The 22,966-nt window shown below is 33.7% G+C and overlaps 1 protein-coding gene across 1 annotated transcript in view; it reads right to left on the minus strand.

The window, feature by feature from the left end:
* Positions 1–1,297: 1,297 nt before the first annotated feature.
* The window catches only part of EPHA3 (EPH receptor A3), a 205,858-nt gene continuing 184,189 nt past the window's right edge, over positions 1,298–22,966 (minus strand). Inside the window, exons 12-17 of the mRNA XM_070943746.1 lie at positions 19,656–19,717; positions 18,030–18,239; positions 15,963–16,112; positions 13,585–13,778; positions 2,993–3,148; positions 1,298–1,403 (exon numbers count right to left, since the gene is read on the minus strand). Of these exons, the coding sequence (XP_070799847.1) occupies positions 1,298–1,403; positions 2,993–3,148; positions 13,585–13,778; positions 15,963–16,112; positions 18,030–18,239; positions 19,656–19,717 (878 nt within the window). The remainder of the gene's footprint in view (positions 1,404–2,992; positions 3,149–13,584; positions 13,779–15,962; positions 16,113–18,029; positions 18,240–19,655; positions 19,718–22,966) is intronic.

Raw genomic sequence — 22,966 nt, forward strand, 5'->3', positions numbered from 1 at the left:
CTAGTGTTACTGATCAAAATACATGATAGGTAATTGTGTTTTGTTTGTGTGTCTGTGTATGTGTGTGTGTGTGTTCAATTGAGAAAGAAGATGGAAGAAATTCTGATTAACACAAGAAGCTAACAAATGGAAGACAATGTTGTTTGGACCCTTTCTACACAAGAACATCCTTGTCTGGAAGCACCTAAGAGTATCTTTATTTTAATCCTAGGGCAACATAAGCAAAGAATTCTACTATCAAGTAGCCCATTAAACAGTTAAACATCTGATACACTCCAAAACTATCTGAATACTGTAACGTTTAAGTACATGCAATTAAATAGTTCCCCAAGAATATTCCCCATGTGAAATAAGATTGTTATATGGATTGTTCTGTGTTAAAAATGTTGTGCATGAAATTCTTCATATTTGTATAGGATGTATTGTATGTTTAGACCATTCTTGTATGCACATCAGTTCCTTTCTAGTGATATTTTTATTAGGAATAAAATCACATGGGTTTTACTGATTTTTCCCCCTTAAATATTGTTGACAGCCAAAATTTAAAGAAATTTGGCATTTGGCAGTCATTAATCCCAGTCAAAACCTATATAAATATAAACAAGAGGAACATTTTTAAAGGAAATAAATATGCATTTTATATATATAAAAAGTTTTGTTTTTAAAGAACACACCCAGGACAAGTATCTGTGAAGTATTGCCTTCATTTTCACCCAATTGTCATTCAGATTTACCATCCACAGTCAAAAACAGAATATTGCAAGGATATCATTGCAGATATGGCTAGACAAGTCTGAGGTATTATCCTCGAATATGCTTACAAGAATTAAAGAAATAAAATGCTACGTGCCTATCCTTTCCTCATATTAAAAAAAAAATACTGTTTAATGCTGTTGACAGTCATTCCAATCACAGTATTACATCCACTGTTTCTTTTGCCTTTTACGATAGTCAGTCTATTAACATTTGAATGGCTTAAGGTTACATGGATTTTTTAACACACTTTCTTTTTTCTTCCAAATGCATTTTATGTTTGAGCAGTCCATTATTACTGTAGGGAATAAGAATTCCTTCAAGAATAAGAGATATAAAATAAGTTTTTCATTCCTATTTTAAGGCAATTGAACTCAACTTTATGAGTCTTTTAATGGGCTTGAAATTTCACATTTGTTGCAAATTGCCCCATTTTGTTGCAACAGTGCCTTTTAAGTCTCACAATTTTCCACACATTACCAGGACCTTTTAGTAATTTTTCTCACTTTCTCCAGATGAGTCCTGAATGCCAGCATTTGATAATTTACACAGGAACAGGGCCATTCTTTGTATGCATTTCCAGAGATTTAATACTGCTAATAAGTTTTTTCTGTGGTCCAACAATCGTCACCCCAACTTTCTTCATGTCACTGAAAAATAATAGTAAAAAAAGTTTTCTAAGGTTTTTTTTTAAAATAGGAGACAAGTGACTCACTTTAACACACACACACACACACACACACACACACACACACACACACACGGTGTAAATAGTAATTACCTTTCTCTGCTCCTGCTAAATATTGAGCTGAAATTTAAGATGGGAGATGGAAAGAATCCTATCCAGTCTTCTAAAGACGAAACATGTCCAATTCCATTTATACCAACGAAGAAATGCTGTTTTCCTAGAACTTAGAAATGCATTATGGGCATTTCTAAGTTCAAAGAAAACAGCCCTTTAGAAGACTGGATAGGATTGAAATATCTAAATGGATGCCATCTAGAAAAAGATCAAGACACACTTCTACTGTTTCAAAGTGCAGGATATGGGGCTATGGATCTAGGTTATAGAAAATAATTCAGCAATGAAGTCAATTATGCAGAAAGGTGATGAGCTCTTCCGCAAAATAAAAGTTAAAAGAGAGGCTGAACAGCTAACTATGAGTGATATGTTAAATTGGCTTCCTAAACAAATCAAGAGGTTTGACTTGGTAGGCAAAATAAACCTCTCCAGTCCTAAATAGTATAGTATTGTAAGCCGCCCTGAGTCTTCGGAGAAGGGCGGCATATAAATCAAATTAAAAAAAAAAAATACTGAAAACTAGTAACTGTAATATTTGTAAAGAAATTTCAGATCTTGCATGATTTCACTATTACGGTAAAAGACTAGAGTATGAGTTAGACAGGAATGGCAGCTGCCCTGGATATCAATGACAGCATGCCCTGGCTACTGTGCATTCTGTTATTATGTGGATTTTATAGCACAAGGTTGCTTATAATAACTATTAGCATGTGGGTTTGACTAAAGTGAATGAATTACTCGAATGAATTACTCAACTGATACTAGGTTACAGGTGTGAACATTCCTTAAACCTTATGATATCTATGTACCCTAAATTAGAAATATGAGTGCTGTAATAAAATACAAGATATTTGCAAATAGCAAAGTGAACAGAACAATATTGGAAAAAAAATATGGAAAATATCAAAAGTGTCATATTTAAAATAATTTAGAACCCCAACACATCAATTTCATAATTTAAATGAATGAAAAGTTTCATATCAGAATTTAATGGCACCACAGGTATGCAGCTCCAATGGTTATTAGCAGGTTGTAGATTTTTAAGACACTAAAACTTGGGAAATTTTTGTTTCGATCTCCAATTAACCAGGAGTCCCACTTGATTTGAAGGGTTTGGGGAAGAGTAAGTGGAGATGGAGAACCAATATAGATTTCACAGAAGTCCTTGATGAAAATGTTTAGCTACAGAGAGAATGTCTTTCAGGTCCTCCCACAGTGTTTCCCTTTATTTTGGGATTTAAGGATGAGCTGGATCTTAGAAGATTATTTTTCACTGAGATCCCTTTCCATCTCCAAAATTAGACCTCAGCACTGAATGTTTATTTAATGTGGCCTTCTCAGATACCTTCCTAATGACAAGGAGAGAACAGTCTTAATTTGGAAAACTGCAAGAGAATTGAAAAATATGTAATAATATATCATTAATAAAACTCTTACTCTGAGGAAATATTGGCTATTGTATCACATGAACTGTATTCCACTCCTGTGAATATGTCTTTGCATTGCCCTATCCGAATACCATTGAGCCAGTCACCTGTTGAGCGGAAGGGTGAGATTTCAATGCTACTTTGGTCCAGTAGGAGGTTTGATGGCCTGGAATAAAATGAAAGTAATAGTAAGACAACAGAAATAAGCCAATATTGGATTGCAGCTAAATTTATTGTTAGTCAACACAGGTGACCTATCTGTACACATGTACACAGCTGTCAAGGCAGAAGGTATTTTGTTTTTTATTGTTTTGTGTTTTATTGATTCAATGCAAAAAATCAGGAGTTTCAGATTCTTTTCAACAGAGAAATTTCAGCTGGTCAAAATAGCAATAGCAATAGCACTTAGACTTATATACTGCTTCATAATGCTTTACAGCCCTCTCTAAGCAGTTTACAGAGTCAGTATATTGCCCCCAAACAATTTGGGTCCTCATTTTACCGACCTCAGAAGGATGGAAGGCTGAGTCAACCTTGAGTCTGGTGAGATTCAATGTGACAAACATTGAAGGTGGTGATCAGCAGAAGTAGCCTGCAGTACTGCACTCTAACCACTGCGGCTCATGCAAAAATATTTCAATAATGGTTTTGTCATATTATACCAATTTACACCATTGCTATATAAGATATGCTTATTATCAATTTGTTGTTATATGCAATTTAAGGTATTGTTTATTTTCCATAAAGTCTTATAAAGCTTAGGGCCTGGTATCTTAGAATGGCCTGTCCTAATACTCACATAAACCAAATATACAGAAAGCACCTGTTGAAAGCCATGTCCTATTAGGAGACAATCTGCAAAGATATTCTCTGAAAGGAAAGAATGTATAATTGTTCTTCAGACCTATACTTAGCTTTCATATTCCTATTTTCTATTCAAAAATAATTTCATTATGTTTACTTTTATTTGTTTACTTTTATTATTTTATGTAACTCTCGTTGTCATTTGCATATTTAATACCTTCCCCCTTCCTTAACATTTATCAAATATACAATTTGAGGGAAATCTCCTAAGCCTTCGTCTAAAACTCTTGTAGGTTATGAGCAGATCTGTGGTTATATTTGTGCATTTCTAAAGATCTGTGCTTTAATGAAATTCCTTAAACATTTTTAATAATATTTGTGTTTTACGGATGACACAGAGCATAATTTTCTATTTCATACTGCCTCCTGCCTCAGACTTTTTTCCAACTATCGCATTTGACAAAAAGTTTCTAGTTGATTTTGCTCAAAATTGTGGTCAATACTATGAGATTTCTTAAACAACAACAGCAAACCAGTGAAAGAAACTCAACATGAATGGATTTTCAGCAATGATGTTGCTGAAGGAAGACATCGGTCAGTCTCTCTTTTCATTTTTGTTTTCTTTTCCTTATGTGATGCATTCAACAATCTTATGTCAAAATTGTTGACTAATATGAATTTTTGCCACTCTAGCCAAGATATGTAGTACTGACACTACTGGGAGAAATGGTCCATAAACATGACCAGTGTAGCGTTTTAAGGTTACAAGCTGGCCTTTCAGCACGAGTGGAAAAGGATGAGTGCCAATTGGTTGAGACGTCTGACAGCTCACATATAAAAGGAGCTGTCAGATGGAACGTTCAATTAGTTCAGTTATAGCCGTTATAGGAGTTGCTTGTTAATGAATAAAGTCTAGTCTGTTATGTTTAATCTGCCGCGTCTCGGTTTGTCCAATTCTGTCACTAAAACAGAATAACTGCTAACAACATGTTATAGTGGAGGTAAAAGACAAGATTATGCTTTCTACATCCCACATGCAGCATTCGTAAAGTGAATCTTACAGCTCTTTTCTTCAAAATCTATCATGACACCTCTCAAACTTCAGTCTACTTGCCTCATTTCACCTAATAACAGGGCTGACCTTATCTCAAATTCCATAATTTCTCCCATTGAGTGCCCCTTGTCTCTTCACACAGTTACAGAGCTATTAAAAAGTATTGGATGGCACAGGAAAGATTGTATGCATTACACAATAATCAGGATGTTTCGTGCTTCTCTTTGTGTCTTCTAAGGAGTGGAAACCCACTGGGGAATTTGCAGATTATTCTAAACATTATAATTGTGCTTATTATTATTATTATTACATTAATATGGAAAATACTGTTTAATGAATACTATTAATAGCATAATATATGAATTATATTATATCAACTACTGTTGTAAAACTAGAATGTGCCCATTTATGTAAGCACCTATTAGCCACCTTCTTTAATATGAGCTGATGTTTAGAGTTTTCTTTTGAATGGCTTGTGACTATTAAATAGCTGAGACTAAAGAAAGCTTTGAGTAGATATGCAATTCTTCAGGACCAAATATTCACACATGTCTCTGGATTTCTGCCAGTTTTTCTAAATTTTCATTCAAAAATAAATAACAAAGACGTTTTATATTAATCATATCAAAAGTGACTATTTGTCTCATTAAAATGACATTTTTAATTTCCAGTTTACCTGAGAAATGTCCAAGGTGTATATAAAGATTGAGAAGTTGTAATTAACCTATCCTGCTCCTTTTTTTATGTTTTATTAAAAAAAAAAAGATGCATTAATTTAAGCAACTAAAAAAAAAAAGAACAAACCTGGGAAAGAACAAAAAATAAGCAGGATAATAACAATGTGCAAAAACTATTTTTTTTTCATGTTTACTGATATAACGAACAAAAATATTAACTAATTTTAATTCAAATAATCACAACATTGTGTAGGATGTCGCAACAAAGCCAAAAGGCTATTTTCTTCCTTGGAGAGGACATCTGGACAGTTTATCAATGAACAGGAATTTGTTTCTTGCTGTGAACAGTCTGTGATGTCTCCTCATGAGCACCAAGGGAATGCAAAGCTTTCAGAGCATCTGCATTTACTAGCTTCTAGCCCCCCTCCTGCCTTTGACCCAGCCCCTAGACAACAGGTCTAAACATGAAATTTATGGACTGGGTTATATGCACCATAAGCTCACACTTTTACTAGACAAATTAGATAGACTGCAATGCGTACAGCTGTAAATGATGTCCTGCAGGGTTCCACCTGATCTCTCACAGCTTTTCATAAATCAGGTCCTACTAGCGTCAGACTGCAGCCATTAAAAAGAAATCATGGAAATTACATGTTTGCTTACTAGAAGTGCATGAATTTTACCCAATATATTTCTCAAGCTCTAGCTTTGCCTTTCCTCTCTCCCACTTACTAGATTCTTAAATTGTTCTCCCTAGGGTGGTGCACACATATCAAGGTATTTTTTGTATAATTGCTATTGAACAGAACACTAAGCATAGCAGGCTGCATATGGTGTCCATAAATAAAAGGACAGCAGTCTACTCAACACTGACATTCCAGGGTATATGTTCAACCAATAGTCTCTTGCAATTGGCTTTTATGCACCAACCTGTTATGTTAACAGCTGGAATTAACCTTGTTCTTCTGCAGGAGAGCCCTGGTTTGCTGTCATTAAGATCGATGTTGCCACATTGCAAAGAATTTTCTGTCTTACAATATCATGTCTTGAAATAAACATATACATAGTAATGCTTTGCCTCCCACTGATATAAATCACTGTTCTGAGAGCATCAGCTGCTCAGTGAGAAAAAGATATCTCTATTTCTAACTGCTACCATCAAACCTTGCTTGTACTGCAGAGGCACCATTATGCTACTAATAAAACTTAATTTGATTTGATTTATTTGATTTGTTTTGTTATGGCTGCCTATTCCAGAAGACTTTGGGCACTTTACCAAATCCAGAAAAGCAGTTAAAAACAATTTGAAACCCACATAAGTAGTCAACTAGAGCAATAAAGAGTATAAAAATAAAATAGGGGCCCAACCAAGCATAAGAATCTCATAAATCATAGGTCAAAATCTGTGAACAAAGTCAAGTCTTAAGACTTTTGAAGAACTCTAGGAAAGTGGCTGTTCTTCATATCTCTGGAAGGATTCTATTCCAGAGACCAGGATTAATCACAGAGGCTAGATAAGGAACTAGAGGGGCTTCTGGATTTATTTTTATTATCTTATTGACAGTTTACTACACTCTCATTCTAGAAAGCAATTATAGCCATGGCGGTCCATGAAAATAATCCAAAATAGTATGTCTCATCATTGTCTCTAATTAGGTTCAACTAACAGAACACAAAAATGTGCAAATTTTTGAACAGCGTAGACCTCCATTCAAAATCAAGCAAGTATCATCCAAAATAGGAGAAGGTAATAAGCTATCTTTTCTGTTACTCTGCAATTATAAAGCTATACTTTAATTATACTCAAACCATGTGTCAGGCACACAAAACCAAGAGCTGGGATAGAGTTCAAAAGTACTATGAATTTATTTCATGCTACATATACATAAGAATTTGATCTACTAATAGTTAAGGGAAGTTGGCATTATATAAGAGTAAATTGAATTCACTAGGGTCTAGATTTAGGTCTTTTCTGGGAACGTAAAGACTCCAAATTGATGATGCATTTGACCCTACCCTCAGACTCAGGCTAGTCATTTCCTACATCAGGCTGGTATTAAAATCTACTCCAGGATTAAAATTCTAAAAAAAAATAAAAATTACAAGATTACTTTATTGTCTATAGGCTTAAAGAAACAGTTTTTTCTTCCAATATTAATTTTATTGCCAAATGAACTTACCGATGTATCATATATTATCAGGAGTCATGAAAATTAAAGACACACTAAGAAAGCATTGCAAAATTGTATAAGAAGTACTATTTCTGGTTTTACAGCTATTTATACTTGCTTTCATATTGTCATTGAATAAACAATATGATCTTAGTTATTAAATATGATTGGTGTAGCAGGGATATGGCTGGGTTCAAAAAACATGGCAGCTATGACTTTGTGATCAAAGAATATGCAATTACTATAAAAAGAGACAAGATTTCCATTGTGTTGTGATTGACTTTTTTTTACTCCTGTAGATACCCTTGTAACCTACTTTCTTCTGTTACTGCTATCTTGTATTCTCAATGATAATTGTATAGAAACATTTTTGAGCTAAGCTTCCATGTCAACTTGAAAATAAAATAGCAAAGCATTTTAGTTAAAGAACTTCTCATATTTGATTTCTCAAATTCTATTGCAAATACTGAACATCCTCAAATCTGTAATTGTCTACAATTGCTGGTAGATACTTCTGTTTGTACTTTGGTTACATTATGATCACTGTACTGAAAACCTATGATCAGAGATTGTAAAATTCTAATTACTATTTAACAAAAGAGTGGCCATAAAACTTGAAAGAAAGAAAGAAAGAAAGAAAGAAAGAAGGAAGGAAGGAAGGAAGGAAGGAAGGAAGGAAGGAAGGAAGGAAGGAAGGAAGGAAGAAAGAAAGAAAGAAAGAAAGAAAGAAAGAAAGAAAGAAAGAAAGAAAGAAAGAAAGAAAGAAAGTATGAAAGGCCAGTTGGAGGATGGATGATCCTTATATATTATTGAGTAGTTACTCAAGGATTGTAGAATTGCGTCGATATTTTAGTATAGACAGAGGAACCTAGATCAAATATTTGTCTCCCATAACATCTTAGCCCAAATCATTCCTAGCATTTTTTTGCCACAACTAAGTAAAGGATCCATTTTTTTCCAGATGACCAAGTGTTGATCCATTAATTGCAACAGGAACTGACCAACCTGTTCATTACCTGAATCTGACATCATGGGCTGAGAGTGAGTGACTTATCCAAAGTCACCAACCTGACTTTCATGCCTAAGGAGGAGTAGAACTCTTGGTTTCTAATCTGGTTTCCTGGTTTCTAGTTTCTAACCCTAAATTATATCCATTTTAAAATCTGATCATTATTTTGCCACTACACTGTCTTTGATACTGTTCTTGTCAGTCCTTAAAGTAGACCAGATTTGAATACTAAAATTATGAATACTAAAATTATTTTCTATATAGCAATAAAGATAGTAAAGTCTGAGATATTTTCTAAAATTCCATTCTTTATTGTCTTTTCCTCATATTCTTCAAGATTACACTTAGAGCCCATTATAATTCTGTTTAGTTTTTGGAGACAAATCCTTCTAATTAACAGATGACAGACGACATACAAAAAAGATCCTTAATTATTACATTTATTTGGAAGTATTATTTCAGAGTTGGATATATCTACATCTACATCACTCTATCTCTCTTATCTATCTATCTATCTATCTATCTATCTATCTATCTATCTATCTATCTATCTACTCAGTTATAAATATAAATCCTAGTGAACACAAGCAAATGCAGCTTTAAGCCCAATAATTTAAAAAATGATTACAGCATAGGTCTCCTCATGAGAAAACATTTAGTGAAATGTAATTACCTTGTAATGAGAATGCGACTTTTGTGAATCACTTAACAGTTGGCTTTATAAATACATAGTTTGGAATAGCTATCACTGAAAATGACATATGTATACATCAGACTTTAACCTTGTTGTCATTTCTACTGACTCTGTTGTGGTTCTGACTCTTAACCCTAGACCTCAACTTTGGATAATGGACACTATTAGATATTTCAACCTTCAAGTGAACTCTGTGTGTAAATATTGGCCTAGCTTCAGAATCTGCTTTATGTTGTCTTCAATATATTGTGACCTGTGTTTATGACATTATTAGGTGCTTTAACAACCCCCCATGCTGAGACAGGACATAACAGATAGCCCTATCTTCCATTATTTTATGTAATCCCCTTTTAAAATCATACCACACAACTTTGACAAGACTGGAAGCTTTTGTTGATACAAGGTTCCTTTAGAAACCATGCTGTGAATTGGCTTGTTAAATACAATTAAAATTAACCATACTTTGTTGCTTTTTGACAACCTGCAGCTTACTCTAGCCAGCTTTGAGCTCCTTTAGGCAGCCATTAATTTGGAGTAAATTTCTCTTTCCCTTATAGAGTAAAGATGCTTCAGGATTTTATTTCTTCTGATTTTTGTTTATTTTGTAAGCAAATTTGATTTATCTATTTAAATCAATAGGGATAACTAATTGCTCTTTAGGTTTTCCACATTTTGCTTGTTTTTAATTTTTATTCTTATTTCAACTTTTTAAGAAAATGGGTTTTTGGGGAGGAGGTAAGGAATTTATGCTTTGAACTGAAATACTTAACAGTAACTTTCAAAGCTGGAAGATAAAATAATAAAAGAAGTTGTACAAGAAATTTTTTTTTCTATTAATGGATTTTATGATCTCTTTCAATATTGCATTCTTGGATGAGAAATGAAAGGTTAGATCTAGGTTAATGATGATTCATACATCCTACTGGGCAAACCATATAGCTCCAAATGCCAGGGACTAATATTGCTAATTTTGAGCTGCAAAATGTTAATCATCTGGAGTAATCTTACAATTAGTTTTCAGTGTTGCATCTTTCTTTTCAGAACATACTTATGCTTCTCCCACTAATTTTATGCAGTGATTCTTATCCCTACATTTCTTTTGTTTGGCTTAAAATATAATTGCAACTTTGTGTACTATATACAGAAGAGTCATGTCTTGTGATTTGAATGTTTCTGGTCTGAATAGTTAATGAACAGTAAAGTGCTCTTTCATCGTGCTAATCTTCACATACACTCCATAGTATTTGCTGAAAGAGCACACTTCAGAGACATTTCCACCTCTCCCTCATAAAAAGGAGACTGGATCACCTGGCAAAAATGCTTCATAGGCTGCATCTTGCTACAGCTAATGAACACAGTAGCTTACTAACTATGTCACATAAGGTCATATCTAAAGCCCTGCTTATCTTGGACCCATATTACCTCCAGTGGTGGAATTCAACTTTTTTTACTACTGGTTCTGTGGGCGTGGCTTGGTAGGTGTGGTGTGGCATGGCTTGGTGGGTGTGGCTTGGTGGGCGTGGCAGGGGAAGGATACTGTAAATTCTCCATTCCCACCCCACTCCAGGGAAGGTTACTGCAAAATCCCCATTCCCTCCCAATCAGCTGGGACTCGGGAGGCAGAGAATAGATGGGGGCGGGGCCAGTCAGAGGTGGTATTTACCGATTCTCCAAACTACTCAAAATTTCTGCTACTGGTTCTCCAGAACTGGTCAGAACCTGCTGAATACCACCTCTGATTACCTCAGAGAATAACATATATAACATTTCTTTCTTTGCTCACTGTGGTAATCATAGGGTTAGAATAGACCTTTTAAGTTTTCAATCCAATGCTTACCCCACAACAGTAATCCTGTACCATTCCTGGCATATGGTACTTAATTATACAACCTTTGCTTAATGGCCTGCAGTAATGGAACACTTAGGGTTCTAGGAGAAGGGTTCTACTGCTTAATAATTCTCACAATCAGAAAATTTCTCCTGATATCACATTTGGACTTCCCACTGTAAAATTTCTATCAATTGATTCATCTTCGAGTGTAAATGATCCGGAGAATAAATCCACATTCTCTTTCCTGTGATAGCTCTTAAATATTGGAAGACTGATATCATGTCTGGTCTTAGTCTTATCTGCTTTACTGAGCTTGTTTCAACCTTTTTCAGAGGATTTAGGATCTAGGACCCTCACTGTCTTTGTACTCTTTCCAGTTAATCAGCATCTTTCTTGTACTGTGGCAACCAGTTATCCAGGTTTGACCAGCGGAACATACAACAGCCTGGACTATTCAAATTTCAACAATTTGAAAAGGTTCATTTATAATTATAGTGATTCTATCAAATTGAGCTGTTCTTACAAATGCATTATCTATAGGGTTGAGAAGCAGAAATTCTTTGTTAAAAAATCCTTGAAAGAACACTTTGCACATTTTTTTAAAATTGAGAAGTTTAATGTACAGTTAAAATATTCTTAGTTTTATGGGGTTTTTTTACTGTAAATTGTAATGATACTTTGGTACTTGATGGTTTAATAATGATTGTTGTTCAATCGGAAGACAAAGAAGACTCGTTGCAACCCCATGGACCATACCAGACAAGGCCCCCCTGTCCTCCGCTATCTCCTGGACTTTGCACATATTCATGTTCATTGTGGCTATGACACTATATAATCATTTCACCCTCTACGATCCCTTTCTCCTTTTGCATTCAATCTTTTCCAACATTAGGGTCCTTTCCAATGATTAATAATGGTAAATTAATATTAATACATAATATTAATAAAAGAAATTGATCCTATAGTAAATTATTAATATTATAATAATATTAATAAAAGAAATGGATACCATAGTACAAAATCCTCCTAGACTTGGGAATTGAGGATTCCTGGAGAGTAATACTAGGACTACTGTAGTCCCTTAATATATGGAGCTTATTTCTGAGAGATGCTATCAGACCTGTCTGGATTTCTATTCTGTTTTTTTTCTGCAGTTTAGTGAGCAGTATAATTGTACTTTTTCCTTTTTTGCAATGGATAATGAAAACAAATAAACACCCCCCTCCTTTTTTTTACTTGCTCATTTCAATTAGTTATTGACAAGTTTGCAGTAAAAAAGTATTGATACATGTGGAGTTTAGGATTGGGAGTGGATAAGGATATGTATTATACAAGTTGTATACCTACTTCAAAAGAATACAAGTTTTTAAAATAAATATATTGACTTTTTGTATTTTATTAGTGGTGCTCTATAATCAGGCTTAATATTTATAATTATAAAGAAATGCACCAGGATCTAAAAAAATATTAAGTTTTAAATAGAAAGCAATAATGGAAGTGTTCAAAATGAACTTGCTCTGAATAAAAGCCCAAAATTTTATATGTAAAATTGAAGATATTTAGAACTATTAAAAAAATCAAATAAATTATGGTTATTACTCTATTCTAGTAATAGAATAATAACTTAAAAAGTAACAAAACTTGAAAGATTGTTCTGTGGTTTTTCACTGCACTCAAAACTAAAAAGGCTAGGTATATTGAGAGGGAAAAAAACCAACATTGATGCTGAAAATCAAACCAATTGGTACAGTTAGAAAGACTCTTAAAATTATTTAATGCTGCATATGGAATTATTGAGAAAAAGTAGTTCAAAAGTATTTTCACAGTAGCAAAGGATTTGTGCAAAATTATTCTGATATGCAAACACTTAGTGTGGAATTCTCTGCCCTATAAGATCTGTCATCACTGATTACTGTTCTTCAAATACATAAATACATTTCCCTTTTTGAGAAGGATTTGGCTTCAGTAGTGAATTGTGTTTTATTTTAGATATTAATACACATGCTGTTTAAATTCTCAATATACCTACGCTATTCAGGTCCTGAAATTCAACTAGCATTTATGATATACTTTCAAGTTATATGCTGAGAAATAGACAAATGTACTCCAAGACATAGAGAACAGTCTTGAAATAAGAGATAATTGGGATCAATTCTTCTGATGTTGTGTCCATACTAATTCAACATGATCACTCAGTTGCAAAGTCTTGTTTTGATATTACTTTTAAATCAAGCCTAAAAAATGCCTTGGAATGCATTACTGAACTGGGGTATTCTGTCTCCCTAACTAATACCTCACAGCAAACACTTCTTTTGCCACATATTCAAGTTATAACTAGTTATAAATGTATAGATTTTGTCACCTTGCAGCTGCATTGGTGATAATTTTTAAACTGCTGGGATTACGGATCAGCTTGTCCAAGATGCTGACAATCTGTTCAAACTTTGGTCTGTTGTTTCTGTCTTTTTGCCAACAGTCCAGCATCATCTGATACAAGGCAGCTGGGCAGTCCATGGGTGGTGGCAAACGGTATCCTTCCTCCACTGCTTTAATTACCTGCGCACAAGGAAGACAGTTTGTAGAACCTGAAGGACATTCAGTTCACTTCTCCTTCCTCGGTTCTGAAAATGATATTCATTACATAATCCAATGTGGAGGCTTAGTAATTAAACAGATGTATTTTATTCCTGACTATTGTGAATCATGCCTATTCTTTTTAATCTCCAAAATAAGCCACTTGACAATAAGAGATACAAAACATGACGGAAAAAGCAGAGGATAATTACATATCTTTGAAGAAAGTGACACTCAATCTTGTCCAATGTTTAAATTTTATTAGACCAAATACAACTCAATTTAATACATTTCCTACAGTACTAGCTTAATTACTCCGAAGAGAAAACATCTGGATCACTGCTGTACATTCATCCCCACCTCCTTTAATGGTTTTATAGGAATTGTTATTTGAGATCATATGAACTTAGAAAATTGCTTGATACCAGTCCATAGTTTAGCATTATTTACAATGACTAGCAACAAATCTCTTGGGCTTCAAATGGAGGACAGTTTTCTATCTTTAACTGGATTAGCCAATGACTGAAACAGAACATAGCCAAAAACACAATAATCTTGTTTTTAATCTTTAAATATTTCAGAATCTTCATTTATTGAAAAATCTTGCCTTGGATACGATCCAATAGTACGTACATAGAAACTCCATATGCAGGAAGAATCCTATATAAACTACTTTTATGAATATAGAAATATGGAAATGTAAACCATTCATGTAATTTACATTTCTGGTTCAGGCAAAAAGACAGGACCTGAGTTATTAAATATACATTATTGGCTAATAGTATTACATATATATGTATGCATGCATGTATCCATGTATGTGTATATTTTGCCCATTGATATTTCAGAATTTCAGATTTGTGAAAGCCCATAAATATTATTAAGTTAAGTCTTGAAATATTGTGAACCACATGGTTAATAAAATTGCTAAAATTTTCATAATTAGCATTTCTATGATGCTTTGATTTGAGAATTGCAGTGCTTTGGTTTATTGGGTTCCAATCAATCAAACTTATTCAGAAACGATCCAAAAGCAGCAGAAAGCTTTAAATACATCATGTGTGCATCTATTTTCTAACTTTTTATAGGTGGAACAATTATTAAATTAATTATTTCTAAATAAGATAGATTCATAATTATATTTATAATTTAATCATATTTATAATTTAGTTATTGTACCACACATTCAATTATGGAACAAAATGATATGTTGACATTAAGCTGTATACATACAAGGTTACACATACATTTATCACTATATTAAAAATATCAGCAGCTGCTAAAAGGTTTCCAGAGCCAAATACAGTTGTAATTAGAAAACAATTTAATTAGGTCTCATATGTGTGTTCAAACTTTATTTTAAAGTTAGTTATTACTGGTGTTAACAGTCATACTGTTGTTATATGATGGCTGATACTGAACAATTGTAAGGTGCTTATTGATATGAGCACCTTAGACACAATATAAAGCCAATTCAAAAAATAGTAAAGGAACTTGGTACATGAGAATCTAAAAAATAAAATTATGACAGAATTTATAAGCTAAGTAAGAAGATGACTATATTAGTTTTTAATTATTATATGTTTAAGACCAGAGCAACTTTATTTGTGATATATGTATAACATTAGAAGAACTTGTTCTGTCAAGTAAATCAAAGTAAATCAAGTGCACAAAATGACATTTATATTTATTGAGAAATACTATATTCCAAAGAAGTATAACTGCAAAGCAAAATATAATTATTTAAACTGTTTAGAGGAAACTGTTCTAAGAAAATCAAAAAGTCACTTAACATAACATATGTAGTACTTCAAAACATGTTCTAATTGTTAAAAACGTATACACAAATATTTACTTTTCCTTTATAAAGTTCAATTTAATCTAATCTATAACACTCATGGAATAATTCAATTAAAAGAAATCAGGAGACATTTAATGAGGAACTCTAATCACTGAAATTTTAATTTAAAACAGTTTGCCATTTTATGACTTACTTGAATTCCTTTTCTTGTTCTATTGTGTAAAAACACTAATTGTTTAAAAAGCTTTTTTTAAAAAAGAAGTAAAAAGTCTCCTAACAAAATAAGTCTTTACTAACAAAAGGGTTTTTAAACTTTGATAATTTTTTTTTGCATAATAATTGTCTATATAATTCAATGTACTCACATCTTGATTAGACATCTCCCAATAGGGCCTCTCTCCATAGGACATTACTTCCCAAAGAACAATACCATAGCTCCATGCATCACTGGCTGATGTAAATTTGCGATAAGCAATAGCTTCTGGAGATGTCCAACGAATTGGAATCTTGCCTCCCTATAAGGCAAAACCACCATATACACATATATATCTGTGCACTCTTATCTTTTGAATAGAAATCTAAACACAATAAAAACATTGTTGATTATTTATTACTTACTTACTTACTTACTTACTTACTTACTTACTTACTTACTTACTTACTTACAGGATTTATATGGCCACCCATCTCATAAAATGACTCTAGAGGGCTCATACAACAATCCATGTAACAGTCTTTACCAATGACAAAGCCAAGAAGCTGGCTTCATTGTGGCAGTTTAAAGTTTGATCTAGACACGGAACCAACTAATAACCCAGAGAACATAGTTTAAACCTTACCCTTCTCCCCAGGTGCCACACAAAATATTTTCTTAAATCGTATTTTCCCATCTTGCACTAGTTTATCAGGATTAGTTCATGTATGTATGAAAAAGTGAAAAATAATGTTACTTTGACAGGCGCAATATTCCTATATGACTATTTCGTCTTAATGAAAGGGTCTGTATATTTCATAATCTGAAGTTATAGTTATATAGGACAAACACATACCATGTTTTCCCAAAAAGAAGACCTATCCCCAAAATAAGCCTACCATGTTTTTTACGTGTGGGTATAATATAAGAGCCTGCACAGCTGGCCGACTGCCCATTCCATCTGACTGCTTGCTATGCAGCGGACACAAGGTGGGGTGTGTGGAGCCGCCTCATGCACCTCACACCGGCTTACCTCAGGGCATCTTCAGCCAGCCCATCCATGCTCCAAACCTGCCACATGGTGGCAGTACCAACAGCCATGTGCAGCAGGAGGCCACGTGGCCGCAGGCCCACTTCTTCTGCTCACAGTCGCAATGGAGCAGAAGACTGATGGTGTGCTGGTATTAGTGCTGTGGCCGCAAGGTGAGGCATGTGTCGGAGCATGGATGGCCTTGGCTGCGGGGGCTCAGAGGTAAGCCAGTGTGTAGCGCGTGGAGCAGCTCCACCCCCTGCCATGCCTTGTAATCATGGCACCAGTGTGTTGCTTGGCCTCCTGCGCCATTGTGGTCATGAGCAAGCAGAAGAAGTGAGTCGGTGGCCACCCAGGATCTTGCTGGATGGGGCTGCTGGAACTGCCTCTGCAAGGCAAGGCAGATATCAGGGCATGGGTGGTCTGGCTGCAGGGACCCTGAGGTAAACTGCTGCAGAGTGTGTGAGGCAGCTCCACCCCCCTGTCTCGTGGCAGCAGTACCAGCATACCACGCGGCCTCCTGCCCCCTCCCATGAGCTAGCAGAAGAAGTGAGCCTCCTGTACATGGAACAAAATAAGATATCCCCCAAAATAAGCCCTAGTGCTTTCTTTGGGGCCCAAAAGAAAATAAGACCCGGTTTTATTTTTGAAGAAACACGGGTATGTACTATATGTCTGGCTAGAACCTTCTGTAGAACTAAAGAGAATAGAAACAAATAATACAGAGTTAATTAGCAATAATAAGACATAAAATGGAATCCTCTAACACTGTACTTCAGTATATATATATATTTTAACTTAAGAGGACTTAATGCATATTACCATTTGAGGATTGGTTGGTCTGACTGTTGGCTTTATCTCCTCAAGAATTCAAAAGCTGTTTGATGCTACATGGATTACAAACTAAGAGCAGAAGGAGTAGGAAGAATCATGCATTCTGGTTTAAGGATCTTCAAAGAAGAATGCAATTTGAAAAAAAAGGAATAAAAGCCTTAGAGTAGTTCAGGGTTTATATAATCTTTACCATTGTGTTTGAACACAACAGAGCAATTAAAGGGCAATGTTCTTGCTATCACTATACTGAACAATTGCAGTCAGAATAAAATGGTTGCATATGCACAAAGTATCTGTACGTAGTAAGATTTATCTGCAGTTTCTCCATATTATTCATGACTGAGATAACTCTGCTTTGTTGCAATAAGAACTCACCCTTGTTGTATAGGCAGCTTCTGGATCATCTTCCAATATGCGGGAGAGGCCAAAATCAGACACTTTGCATACTAAGTTACTGTTGATGAGTATGTTGCGGGCAGCAAGGTCACGATGGACGTAACCCATATCTGACAGATACTTCATGCCAGATGCAATTCCTCGAAGCATTCCCACCAGCTGAATGACTGTGAATTGAGCATCATGTTTCTGCAAACAATTTAAACAACCTTTTAGCCCTTCAGTTTACATAAGGCTTCTATTCAGAAATAATCCTCACAAGTCAGTATAGCTTGGTTTTGAAAATAGTGTGCCGAAATGTACCAGTTAAAGCAAAGATAAATTTATTGCCAAATAAGACATCTCTCTCTCTCCTCTCTCTCTCTCTCTCTCTCTCTTTCTCATTCACTTGAACTCTCTCTCTTACACACACATAATCGAAACATAATGTTTACTAACCCAAACCAAATGTGTCTGATTGATGAAAACTTTTCATTTTAATTTCCTACATTAAAATAATACATGAGAACTTTGATAAACTAAGATTATGTATATTATGGATTCAAAATAAAGTATTATATCTAAACATGATCTTTGACGTGATCTATAAGCCTAATACAGCTTCATTTTTTTTGGCAAAACCCGATGGCTGTTAGCAAACTTAAGCAGTTCTATTATAGATATAGCAGCTGAAGTTGCAAAATATGTTAACATTAATATTGATAAGATTTCATTTGTTTTTTGTAGTTTACCTGCTGGGTAAACCATAGTCATCTGGCTACAATATATTGTGTAAATCTATAGTGTAAATGTTCTCAAGTAACTAGGTTAAGAGTGTTCTATGTAACCAATATGCAGATCATCCATTCTTTCCAGATATTTGTATGTGTAATTTATTCTAGAATTGAAAGAGAAATTATGACTCAAGCTATATATATAAACTTGAGTCATAATATATATATATATATATATATATATATATATATATATATATATATATATATATATATATATGTGTGTGTGTGTGTGTGTGTGTGTGTGTGTGTGTGTGTGTACACACATAGATATAGATATACATATCTATCTACATCTCTCTCTCTCTTTCTCTCTCTCTCTCTCTCTCATCTATCTATCTATCTATCTATCTATCTATCTATCTATCTATCTATCTATCTATCTTCAAACAATATGAATTTCATCTAAAATGAAATCTACGTTTAAATGCTTAGCGATTCTGATATTAGAGCAACCACTGCATGAAATAAATAAAATGGTCTGGTGTAAAATGATGGTGTAAATTACCATTCTTCTAAAAGCTGTAGTTGCAAATAGAGCTTCATGTTGGGATAGTTCACAGAAACTATGTGCACATTCTGATATATGCAAAGACTTAATATATGCAAAAACTAATAATGCTTATAAAAGAATAGACTTAGATCTTGACTTGTTTTTTTGCTTTGTTGACAGTGATGCTTGATTTTTATCACTCTTTTCATAAAAAGTAATAACATTTCAAAATAATTGAGGTTACATTTATCTAGATATTTATCTCTTTAAGATAGGGGAAGATAATTTTTAAGATAATAATTTCAGATAATTATAGGATGATATGAACAAGTCACTTACCCTGAGAAAGCTATCTAAAGAACCATTTTCCATATATTCAGTAACAATCATGACCGGTTTACCTGAAAAGTGTATTAAACAAAGCAATTAATTGTATAACCATGGCTGTATAAAAAAAGCCAAAATGAAAAACTCTGCAAAATATCAAAAACATGCTAAAATATTCCATAGTATTCCAAAATTGAAGGTTGCTTTTAGCTGCAAGAGTTGGATATAGTGGGCCTGTGTATACAAGTTCAACATTCCATCTCTATATATTTTGATAAATTGCATATATTTTCTCTACATTTATTATTATGTCACATTTATAGAAATGATATTAACATGAGGATGAGGTCTCTACACAGAGTCCGCCTTTTATTACAGTAAGTAATAAAAGCTACCAGTACCTTTTATTACAGTAATAATTTAGCTATCACATAAATATTTTTTTTTATTTGATTTATATGCCGCCCTTCTCCGGAGACTCAGGGCGGCTTACAATGCGTTAAGCAATAGCCTTCATACTTAAGTCAGCTTATTGCCCCCACAAACTGGGTCCTCATTTAACCTACCTTAGAAAGGATGGAAGGCTGAGTCAACCTTGAGCCTGGTAAGATTCGAACCTGCAGAAATTGCAGGCAGCTGTGTTAATAACAGGGTGCATTAAACCACTGTACTACCAAGGCTCCTATAAATATAATATTTATTTATTTAGCTAGTGGTTATTTTTTTACCTTTCTTTATTTAGTAATTGAAAAATCACTTTAAATTATAATATTAGTTCAAAAGTAAAGCAAAACCATAATTATAAATAGATTTATTGGAAGCAATCGTTTATTTACATATATTATATAGTATAAAATAATTAAAAATATTAAAAATGATCAAATTTAAACAGATGAAATATGGTAATATCTACAATAATATTATTGCATAAACCTTCTAGGTTTTTAGGTATAGTAATTAAGTATAAATTTCCATCTAAACCTATATGCAATCCAGAATGAACTTAATGACAATTTAAGGACCCAAGCTTCTATTTTTCTGAATTTTATTCCTATATAACAGGTATATTAAGAAAATGTTCATAAATACACATGTACTGTTTATATGTATGTTTATTCTATGAGAATGCATAAAATAATACAAATATTAGCTCTAAACCAATTGTCCCCAACCTTTATGGCACCAGGGACCAATTTTGTGGAAGACAATTTTTCCATGGACCGCAGGTTTCGTTTCCATTCGCTCGCTTGCTGCTCACCTCCAGCTGTGCCGCCTGGTTCCTAATAGCCTGGGCGTTGAGGACCCTTGCTCTAAACTATTCACTAACAGAACTATGTACCATGGAATTGCATACAGAGATACGTTTGGATTATCTATTCTGCATTTGATGCAAAATGGGCAGAAACAAACTTACAAATCGTTAAAACAACAGAACTGTTTAAAGGGTGTATAATCTGTTGTTTTATATCAAATATTTCTTCCTAAATTTCCTTTTCTTTATTTGATTCTCAGAGCTCCAATTCAGAAGAAGAAATATCAGCATCTCTCTATTCTATGAATTCTAGTGCCTTAGATACTAATATATAGGACATTATTGCTATTGTTGGCAAAAGAAGACGAAGGTTCTGGATATGTAAGGACAAAAGATTACCATAGCAGAGTGCCATGATGCTCCACTATGACTAATTAGCCAATGGCAAATGTGCTATGTTTAATTATCCCAAGTGCTAAGTAGTTTAGGAATAGCATTTCGCATCCGCTATTCTAACAGCCTTTTCACTGCCTAATGACAACTGAACACAGTTCTTTCATGTGGCCTTTTGTGAAGAAACACTGCCATGATTATGCTCCAATGAATCTTTACAACCGCCCATAACTCGAATGTTTCTAGTCAAGTCTGACATAAATTATGGCCTGGGAACCAACTTCCTCCCTCCCAACATACATACATATGTTCCACTTAGCAACTGCTTTAGCCCATTTGGGATAAGGTTTCTCTTATTCACCACTTTCAATTCATTGTCCATAAAAACACCTGAGTGTAGTATGGTATTGACTTAATTTATTAATAATTACATTTCATCTGAAAACAGGTGCCAGAATTATGGACTGCTTTTGCAGTATGATGCTCTTTCAGTGGAAACATTTTTTAAAATGACTCTAGGTATCTGGACTGATAAAGTTAAACCGCTAATTTAATTTTAATTCATTTTATTTTTTAATTAATTGAATTAATTAATTTTAATTTTATCACAGAAACACAGGCTTTATACCTCAGCCAGGAAAGAATTTAGCATAATTGGGAAATTGTGCATGTTTTAAAATAATTTCAACCGCATATTGCTGTATTCCATCTCAATTTTCTTTGGACAAAATTAAGAATATTTTTTTGAGAAACAAAGAACATGTAATAACTTTCACATGTCTTAATATGATTAAAAAACTTAAAAATATTCATAAATGATTTAAACGACTAATTAAAATACAATTGATTTTTTTTTAGTGAAATATAGTACTTTTTGATAAATTCATGTAAAATGCAATGCCACAATGCAATAGGAATATCCAAAATATAAATTAATAAAATAATGAAAAGCATTTAAAATTATTAAATGCACATTTCCTTCTTTATATTTATCCTATCTGAGCAGATTTTCACATATTTAAGCTGGAAATGAACAAGCAATCAGAAACACATGTTCTAAAGTAATCCAACTTATTTTTAGAGAAACATACTATGTTCATTTATCAAAATGTAGCCATTTACATGATAATAACTTGTTTCAACAGTGTTTCTAAATTTTATTATACTAAAACCTGCTGTAAATTATTACTAAACTAACCAGAACATGTGTGTTGGCTATTAGAAGTGCTGTCTGTAAAGCACCTTGGAGACTAGCATAGGAGACTAGCATAGAAACAAATATGAAACAGGGGAATAATTCAGTGTTGGAAAAACAGACTGAACTCTTCTTTAGCCTGTGCACCTTATCATATCTCTAGTGAGCAGTAAGCCACACAGCTGCTGAACAATATATGTGCCAATGTTACAATTAAGGGTTTTCTACAGATGACAGCCATGAAAGTTGTTAAGAATTATTCCATAATGTGCAATCAGCATGAATAGCTTATTTGTAAAGGCTATCCATCAAAATTTGGCTTGCCACAGAAAATCCCAATGCCAATTAATCATATGTATCATATAGGAAGGTATGGTTGGCACATTCCTTTCAAAAAGAACACCCATGGATAATCTGCAAACTTCCTCTATTTCTTTGAAATAATTCTAGCCAAACTTTAAGGATTACATAATTACCGTTAAA

Source organism: Pituophis catenifer, unplaced genomic scaffold (genome assembly GCF_029215685.1).
Source record: "Pituophis catenifer annectens isolate HBS135680 unplaced genomic scaffold, rPitCat1.0.hap2 SCAF_4, whole genome shotgun sequence".
Taxonomy (NCBI): Eukaryota; Metazoa; Chordata; class Lepidosauria; order Squamata; family Colubridae; genus Pituophis; species Pituophis catenifer.